The 10333-nt window shown below is 39.9% G+C and overlaps 1 protein-coding gene across 3 annotated transcripts in view; it reads left to right on the top strand.

Moving 5' to 3' along the window:
- The window catches only part of kcnip4a (potassium voltage-gated channel interacting protein 4a), a 219032-nt gene extending 209316 nt beyond the window's left edge, over positions 1–9716 (top strand). For all 3 annotated transcript variants that reach the window (XM_048236405.1, XM_048236403.1, XM_048236406.1), the window contains exons 3-8: positions 1636–1705; positions 3573–3643; positions 4741–4848; positions 7041–7145; positions 7252–7314; positions 8511–9716. In XM_048236405.1, coding sequence (XP_048092362.1) covers positions 1636–1705; positions 3573–3643; positions 4741–4848; positions 7041–7145; positions 7252–7314; positions 8511–8558 — 465 coding nt within the window. In that variant the 3' untranslated portion in view covers positions 8559–9716. The remainder of the gene's footprint in view (positions 1–1635; positions 1706–3572; positions 3644–4740; positions 4849–7040; positions 7146–7251; positions 7315–8510) is intronic.
- Positions 9717–10333: the final 617 nt, after the last annotated feature.

The raw sequence follows: 10333 nt of genomic DNA, 5'->3' as shown, positions 1-10333 counted from the left end.
ACTGTAGGCTATAATACCCGCGTGAGCAGATCTCCACCTGCCTTACTGTAGGCTATAATACCACGTGAGCAGATCTCCACCTGCCTTACTGTATAATACCACGTGAGCAGATCTCCACCTGCCTTACTGTATGATACCACGTGAGCAGATCTCCACCTGCCTTACTGTATGATACCACGTGAGCAGATCTCCACCTGCCTTACTGTATAATACCACGTGAGCAGATCTCCACCTGCCTTACTGTATAATACCACGTGAGCAGATCTCCACCTGCCTTACTTCACAGATGTGTCTTAAAAAATAGAATATCGTGTAAAAGTTCCCACCTAAATTATTTTTAAAAAGTGAAGCTTTCATTATTCTAGATTCATTGTATTAATTAAGTGAAATATTTCAAGCCATTTTTGTTTTAACCATGATGATTACAGCTTACAGCTCATGAAACCCCCAAAATCAGTTTCTCAAAATGTTAGAACAAATATGTTATAGTACAGAAATGTCAACCTTGTGAAAAGAAATGAACTAATCAGACTAATCTGATTAATCTAATGTTTTGAGAAACTGATTTTGTCCCTTTTCTCTGGTCACAGAGTATTTGTGAATTCACCATAAGGAAAGAAAGCTGAACAAATGCTAACTTACTGGTAGGAAGATGAGTCTTAGCCTACAGATGTGTACCCGTGAGATATTTCTGAGCTGCTGTTCTCTCGTGTGATTATCTGAAGTACACTTGTGACATGTTAGATTTCACACTTAAGCTGCACTATAGATTTAGTCTATTGCAGAGTTTAATTTTATTTTATTCTGACTGAAGGCACCATGATAGAGAGGGTCTGGTCTCCTTTTTAATATCTATGTATATGGAGTGTGTGTGTGTGTGTGTGTGTATTTTGTGCGCTAGGGCTGGGCGATATGGCTGAAAACTGTATCACAATATAAGTATTTCATATCAGTCGATAATTATTGATTTAAAAAAAAAAATCTATTTCAGATAAGGACCAGAAGGGGGAAAAAGTTCAATTTAAACACTTTTATTTTAAACTTAACCTTCCTCTGATTTGAATCACCTCAGTTATCAATCAAAGCAAACAGGGAAAAGAAATAGCAACACAATCATGACAAACACTCAAATAAATAAATGTGCACATAAGTCTGAATGAAAAGCAGCACTGGTTGAAGCCTGGAAATATTGTAAACAAAGTAGCTTAATTTGCTAGTTTATCATAGTCTACTGGTTAGACTGTTCAGTTTCCCCACGTGTTTAAATTTCAAATGAATACTTTTTCTCCTTGGGACAGGCCCGTTTGAGTCTTGGAAAATACTTTTCCATTTGCATCGGGATTGAGATGATTAGAATTTAGCAGTCATTTTGTCCCTTTTCTCTGGTCTGTTTCCAAAGTGAGTATTTGTGAAGTGAGCGTTTTGTATTTCTCTGTTCCGTTTCCAAAGTGAGTATTTCTAAAGTGAGCGTTTGTATTTCTCTGGTCTGTTTCCAAAGTGAGTGTTTTGTATTTCTCCGTTCCGTTTCCAAAGTGAGTATTTGTGAAGTGAGCATTTTGTATTTCTCCGTTCCGTTTCCAAAGTGAGTGTTTGTGAAGTGAGCGTTTTGTATTTCTCCATCCTCATGTGTCTCAGGAGTGTCCCAGCGGCGTAGTCAACGAAGACACGTTTAAAGACATCTACTCACAGTTCTTTCCTCAAGGAGGTAAGTTGGGAAACCATGACATATACTTAAAGCTAACTCACTGCTAGGAAATGTGCTAACTATTTACAGATGTTGGGGGAAAGGGAAAGCCAGCTAACTCACTGTAAGGAAATATTTACTCACTGGTAGGACATATTCACAGATGCTAACTCACTGTAGCCTAAGGAAAGCCAGCTAAACAGCTAACTCACTGGTAGGACATATTCACAGACGCTAACTCACTGTACGGAAAGCCAGCTAAACAGCTAACTCACTGGTGGAACATATTCACAGATGCTAACTAATTGTAAGGAAAGCCAGCTGAATAATGGCTAAATCACTGGACATATATATACAGATGCTAACTAATTGTAAGGAAAGCCAGCTGAATAATGGCTAAATCACTGGACATATATATACAGATGCTAACTAATTGTAAGGAAAGCCAGCTGAATAATGGCTAAATCACTGGACATATATATACAGATGCTAATTCACTATAAGGAAAGAAAGCTGAACAACTGCTAACTTACTGGTAGGGAATATTTAAAGATGCTAATTCACTATAAGGAAAGAAAGCTGAACAAATGCTAACTTACTGGTAGGAAGATGAGTCTTAGCCTACAGATGTGTACCCGTGAGATATTTCTGAGCTGCTGTTCTCTCGTGTGATTATCTGAAGTACACTTGTGACATGTTAGATTTCACACTTAAGCTGCACTATAGATTTAGTCTATTGCAGAGTTTAATTTTATTTTATTCTGACTGAAGGCACCATGATAGAGAGGGTCTGGTCTCCTTTTTAATATCTATGTATATGGAGTGTGTGTGTGTATCTATTTCAGATAAGGACCAGAAGGGGAAAAAAGTTCAATTTAAACACTTTTATTTTAATCTTAACCTTCCTCTGATTTGAATCACCTCAGTTATCAATCAAAGCAAACAGGGAAAAGAAATAGCAACACAATCATGACAAACACTCAAATAAATAAATGTGCACATAAGTCTGAATGAAAAGCAGCACTGGTTGAAGCCTGGAAATATTGTAAACAAAGTAGCTTAATTTGCTAGTTTATCATAGTCTACTGGTTAGACTGTTCAGTTTCCCCACGTGTTTAAATTTCAAATGAATACTTTTTCTCCTTGGGACAGGCCCGTTTGAGTCTTGGAAAATACTTTTCCATTTGCATCGGGATTGAGATGATTAGAATTTAGCAGTCAATTTGAATGCAACAGTTTTGAACAAATTCGTGCAATGTGCTAATGATGCTATGACGGATTTAATAGCCAGTCGTCTTGCACGATTGTAAATGTTTGGATTACATGTGCATGAGGAGGGATGCGCCTGTTGAGAGAGAGAGAGAGAGAGCACGGGGCAAGGACTCATTGAGAGTCTGTGTTGAGGTAGGCCTACTTCTATCGCCTACTCTGGTAGAGTTGCTGTGAAAAGCTGGCAATATCGCCATAGTTACTAGCCTCTTTCAGAGACAGGGAACAAAAGCTGTTCCCTGCCAGACACAAAAGCATCTCTCTCTCTCTTTCTCTGTATGTCAGACACAAAAGCATCTCTCTCTCTGTGTATGTCAGACACAAAAGCATCTTTCTCTCTCTCTCACAAAAGCATGTTGCTCTTAAGTGCTTACGCTCATTTAGGCTGCAAACGAGTGTCCTTTCAACTCTAAACTCTATTCTTAGGTACAAAAGAAGCCGATTCTAATGTGCTTACTTTTACGGCCTTTATTCAGATACAAAGGCACTAACTCCGAAAGGTCTTTCTTAGTCAGGCTTCTCAGACGTTGGATTATATGTGTGACATCTGTATGTGTGTGTCTGTGTGTGTGTGTGTGTGTGTGTGACATCTCTGTGTCTGTGTGTGTGCGTGTTTCAGATGCCTCCATGTATGCGCACTTCCTCTTTAATGCCTTTGACTCGGATCACAATGGCTGTGTGAGCTTTGAGGTAAGTGAAATACATAAGTGCACACACACACACACACACACACAAACACATAAATAATCACATAGGCACCAGTGTTGGGCAAGTTACTTCAAAAGCGTAATGCATTATTTATTACTTGTTACTGTCGTCTCAAAGTAATTTGTTACATTACAATATTACTGTCTTTGAATTGTAAGGCATTACACTACATTTACATTACTTTCACCAAAATAACAGGAAATATGGATTTGGTGTTCTCAATGGATCTTCATGTGTTCAATGTAACTCATTACACGGCAGGAGGTGATGTGGTATGGCATAATGACTGAGCTAGGCTTAAGGCTAACAAAAAAAACAATATAATGGTTGCAGTTATGGCTCATGGGACAATGTAGGCCCCAAAGGCCAAAGGTAACTCACAACTTAATATAGTAAAATATAGCCATAGTGAAATTGTATGTTGACTTTAAATGGTTCTCCTCATTGCTGGTTGCCTTTCCTTCTGCTTACAGTGGTGTAGACTTAATGCAAATAGTTTGAGAATAACAGCTACGATGTTTGTCTGTAAAAGCAACATTTTAGTTATTCTCACTGCTTGAAATGAGAAGTATAGCCTAACCATGTTAGATCTGTTGCATGAATGGCAGAGATAATTCCTTTTCTACAGTCATCTAAACAAGGCAATCCAATTCCAGGACCAGCATAGATTACTTTTTTAATTCTTGGATAATCTTCTCTGGTGCCAATTGAGCATTTCTCAATTTTGGATTAAAAAGCAAAGTAACTTCCGTTACTGAGAATTGTACCGAGTAAAATATTACTGAAATTGTATTGGTAATGCCTTACATTACTGCATTACAGCAAAAAGCAATGCATTACTGTAATTACATTACTTTTTTAATGCATTACTCCCAACTGATTCCCCCACACACATAAATAATCACACAGGCACACACACACATGAACACATACAAAATTATGAATACACTCTCTGTTGAGGGGTGTATATATGTGATGTACTTTAATCCTGTGTGTGTGTGTGTGTGTATTCGTGTGTGTGTGTGCATTTATGTGTGTGTGTGTGTGTGTGTGTGTATATTCGTGTGTGTGTTTTGCAGGACTTTGTCTTGGGCCTGTCTGTACTCCTGCGTGGTTCGGTCCAAGAGAAACTCAACTGGGCTTTCAACCTGTACGACATCAACAAGGACGGCTACATCACTAAAGAGGTTTGTACACACACACACACACACACACACTGGGCTTTTAACCTGTACGACATCAACAAGGATGGCTACATCACTAAAGAGGTTTGTACACACACACACACACTGGGCTTTCAGCCTGTACAACATCAACAAGGACGGCTACATCACTAAAGAGGTTTGTACATGTACACACACACACACACACACACACACACACACACACACTGGGCTTTCAACCTGTACGACATCAACAAGGACGGCTACATCACTAAAGAGGTTTGTACACACACACACACACACACACTGGGCTTTCAACCTGTACGACATCAACAAGGACGGCTACATCACTAAAGAGGTTTGTACACACACACTGGGCCTTCAACCTGTACAACATCAACAAGGACGGCTACATCACTAACAGGGCTTTGAACCGATTTGTTTTTCCAATCGGTTCGTTCCGAACAGAAACGGAATTATAACGTTTCCAGTTATGAGTTCCACCCATAAATTGACGTTCCCGAACCGGTTAGAACAAAAAAAGAATACTGTTCCCGAACGGTTAATTTAAGTTCCTGTCAGCTGTTTAATGCTATAGAATTATGTCACATCTTTCTCATCCAGCTTAAACCAAATGTAATAATATTACAACCATTATTAAATAATAATAATTATATTATTAATAATAATAATTAAATAGGCCTACAATTATTTCAAATGTGTAGTTTATTGTTAAAAGAGAAAATTTCCACACAAAAGCGTAACAACATTATTAAGACCGTGGTTTATGCCACTTTCGGGCAACAACAAATTCCAACTGTCGGGGAAAGGCCATCCAGTAGGCCTACTCATACCGTTACAAGCCATCTGTGCATTAGGCAAACAGAGGTGTTGAAGCCATTTAGCCAAATGTTAAGCTAGTCCATCATTAACGTGGAGTCGACAAATATAGCTATTGTGTTTGCAATGGCGTTTTAATTAACGATGGATCGTAATTTACCTCTTATTTAAGATGTGGAGTGGAGACTTTGTAATCCACCGCTCTCTCTCCATTCAGTCAGCGAATGTCTGATGTGATGTCACACAGGAAGTGAACCTTCCTCGCATGATGTCAAGCAGTCATGGTAACGTGCGCAGGAAAATAATTACTTTTTTTTTTTCTTTTTTAGGCAACGAAAACTTTGAGGAACGAAATAAAACCGGTATTAACCGGTTACCATTATTTTTAAATAAGTGTTCCTGTTCCAGAACATAAAAAATAATAACGTTTCCGGTTTCGTTTCTGTTCCCTGTAAAATACAAAGTAAATACAAATACAAAATAAAGTTCCCGGTTTTCGTTTTCGTTCCTTGAACCGGTTCAAAGCCCTGATCACTAAAGATGATGTCACGTGTGTGTGTGTGAGGTAATTATAGACCAGACAATATTGAATAAAGACCACATGTAAGAAAATGGACAACATATCCACATCAGTCCCTATCAACACAACTGTTTTTTATAGGTCAGGATTATTAGGCTCTAAAACAGATTGTCAACATTATAGAGCTAATAAGCTTCAGTTTGCACTTTTAGGAACACATTGGATCAAATTTACATAGACATTAAAGATGGGTCGCTATCCAAAACGTGTCTTGCGAGTGTGGCTATGTCTGTTTTTTGGGTTGCTATCCAAAACGTGTCTTGTGAGCATGGCCATGTCTAAAGATGGGTCGCTATCCAAAACGTGTCTTGCGAGTGTGGCTATGTCTGTTTTTTGGGTCGCTATCCAAAACGTGTCGTGCAAGCATGGCTATGTCTAAAGATGGGTCGCTATCAAAAACGTGTCTTGTGAGCATGGTTATGTCTAAAGATGGGTCACTATCCAAAACGTGTCGTGCAAGCATGGCTATGTCTAAAGATGGGTCGCTATCCAAAACGTGTCGTGCAAGCATGGCTATGTCTAAAGATGGGTCGCTATCAAAAACGTGTCTTGTGAGCATGGTTATGTCTAAAGATGGGTCACTATCCAAAACGTGTCTTGCGAGTGTGGCTGTCTGTTTTTTGGGTCGCTATCCAAAACGTGTCGTGCAATCGTGGCTATGTCTGTTTTTTGCTGCATGCGTGAAGGCCAACGTCAGCATTTTTTTTTTTCGGCTCAAGGCACTACTCAAAAAAATTCTTCAAGGTTGGCAGGTCTATGATATGATGTCACGTGTGTGTGTGTGTGTGTGTGGCAGGAGATGCTGGACATCATGAGGGCCATCTATGACATGATGGGGAAGTGGACGTACCCCCTGCTCAAGGAGGAGACCCCCAGGCAGCACGTGGACATATTCTTCCAGGTCACCTCTCACCTTTGACCCCTAGAGTTCATCTTTCCTTTTACAAACACACACACAGATGGCCCGCATGTTTTGATAATGTTGTTGTTTGCCATTCTTTGTACAGAAAATGGACAAGAACCGTGACGGCGTGGTGACCATCGATGAGTTTATCGACTGCTGCCAAAACGTGCGTTTACACACACACACACACACACACTTGCCAAAACGTACGTTTACATACACACACGTTTGCCAAAATGTACGTTAACACACACACACACACACACACACACACGTTTGCCAAAACGTACGCTTAAACACACAAACACACACACACGTCTGCCAAAACGCACTTATACACACACACACACACACACACACACACACACACACACACACACACACACACACACACGTTTGTCAAAACGTATGTTTACACACGCACACGTCTGCGAAAACGTACTGTATGTTCACACACACACACACGCCTGCCTGATGAGAGCGTGGCTGCTTTGTTGGTGGTATTTTCTGAAGCTCAATCTCAATAATCTAGAACAGAACAGGGGTCGGCCAGTACCCTTGGCCACCGGCTAAACTGTGTACACTAGCCTATTCTAATTACTAATTTGGATAAAGTCTCTTACTTTTTTTCTTAAATATTTGGTTGACCAACCTTCTGATATTGACAATGTTTATTGTTTTAAAACAAGAAATATTAACGTGCAGAGTGAAAAGTGAACTACAGATGCTAACAGGGAGAGTGTGGAGCGAACTACAGGAGTTAGCGTAGCCTAGCCTACTATAGGAATTAACTGGGAGAGTGTGGAGCGAACTACAGGAGTTAGCGTAGCTTAGCCTACTGCAGGAGTTAGCTGGGAGAGTGAGGAGTGAACTACAGGAGTTAGCGTAGCCTAGCCTACTATAGGAATTAACTGGGAGAGTGTGGAGCGAACTACAGGAGTTAGCGTAGCTTAGCCTACTACAGGAGTTAGCTGGGAGAGTGAGGAGCGATCTACAGGAGTTAGCGTAGCCTAGCCTACTATAGGTCAAGGTGGCCTATCCGCTCCTGACAAGGTGGCCTAAGCGCTCCGGATAGAGGCACTAAAGCGCAACATTGAAGTTCTGGCAGATGGCTATGGGTGCTATGCATTGGTTTAAGCACCCATGGTGTGATTGGTGAATAGGCTATTTGTAAATTGATATTTAAAAAAAAAAATGTTTTAAAAAAATCGGACCAAAATCGGGGCCAAATAATATTACTGGCGGGCCACCTGTTGCCGACCCCTGATCTAGAATATCTGAAATGCACAAATAATGAATCTGTGTGTGCTTGTGTGTGTGTGTGCGTGCCTGTTTGTGTGTGTGTGTGCTTTATTTCCACAGGATGAGAACATCATGAAGTCGATGCAGCTCTTTGAAAACGTCATTTAGATCCTCATGGACATAAACCTGCAGTGGCTGGAATGCCTGGACACACACACACACACACACACACACACACACAAATACACACACAAATACACACACAAATACAAACACACTCTCACACTCAACACACACACACACACAGACTCACACACACAAAGACCCACATACAGACTCACCCACACTCACACATTCCCCATCCTCATGGACATAAAACTGCAGTGGCTGGAACCCCTGGACAAAACACACCTGGAAACTATGCACACACACACACACTCATACAGACACCCACACACATACAGACACCCACACACACACACACTCATAGAGACTGTCAAGAGTAGGTGTGTCGGGCGGTTGTGAGGTAGATGGAACAGCACTCAGAAATTCAAGGTGGAAGATGGGATTTTATTAATCCCCAAAATAAGGCCAACATAAGGCAATGATAACATAAGTTAATGTGAATAAAGCACTAAGGAAAAATAAAATACTTCTCAATAAAGAAAGAAAAACAAAAGACGATAGTCAAAACAATACAATATACAAAAATATTCTAATAATAAGATGAGCGCAATGGACTATACAGCTAGTCACTTGGGCTACACACATGAGACGAGCTCTCAAGACTTACACCTATTCAAATGGCAGTTCTCCCCCCCAAGCACCGGCAGGCATGGCTTTAAATAGGGCCTGATTGCACTCCTGTAATTGGATCAAACCAATGCATCATAGCAGCACAGGGGTGTATCAGGATACCCACAGAAACAAGCTAATACAGCCAATAATCAGTCCCTCCAGGAATTTGCGATGTTGCGATCGTAACAATTAACGCAAATTCAGCAAATCCTTGTGAATTCTGGGCGACCTCGCAATTTTGTCCAAACACTGCAACTTTTTCGCAAATTTGACAAATCATGGTTTCCCTGTGAAATTTCACCTACCACAACAGTCCCTTGCGCAGAATATTGACTCAGATGCCACACTCACTTCTGCAGACACTGCCCTTGTTCACTCTGCAGTTTTTATGACAATAAATGGAAGGCTAACGTTAATGATCTGCTTTACTTGCATCTCTCAACCTGGTGTTGGTAACCTGCCTAGGCAATGAAAGTAAGTTAATTAAGGCCTACTTGGTTTACTGACATTTGAGTAGGCTACAATATGCAACCCATTGGCAAACGTTTACACCTGGAGATGTCCTTTTAGCTCGTGTCATTTTTGCTAGCTTGTGGGCTCAGTTTGTGTAGTGCTACCAAAATCATAGAAATTAATAACATTGTAAGACATTTACCTTTTCTATGATCCAAGAATGATTTCATACGAGTTATTTTTTAACATTTATTTTAACTAATGACAGAGAAAACATCCCGAATTCTATCCACATATCGTAATGCACTATGCAAAAAGTGATTTCCAGTCATAGCCGAACACAGTGAGATGCAAGCGTTCCAATCCACTTAGATATGTTATTACGCTACTCTCACGTCCTTAAAGTGGCAGGCAGTCAATTAGACTTACACACCACCAATGTAATAACATTAAAGAAAAGTGTAGTCTAATAGTTATGAAATTACTAGATACTTAGTTGGCTATTAGTAATTATATTAGATATTATCATATATTTTTAACAATTCATATTCTTTACACAAATAAAGTAGGCCTACTTTGATTTTCTGTAACCCTTACTATTTACCTTTACTTATCCTTTTTAATAAGCGTGAAGATGATCAGTGTGATTTCGGTCTCACTAACCTTAATTGCCCTCAATTCAGAAATCATTG

The sequence above is a fragment of the Alosa alosa genome, chromosome 24 (assembly GCF_017589495.1).
Source record: "Alosa alosa isolate M-15738 ecotype Scorff River chromosome 24, AALO_Geno_1.1, whole genome shotgun sequence".
Lineage (NCBI taxonomy): Eukaryota > Metazoa > Chordata > Actinopteri > Clupeiformes > Clupeidae > Alosa > Alosa alosa.
Note: the sequence above shows the minus strand (reverse complement) of the source record. Positions and strands in the feature narration are given on the sequence as shown.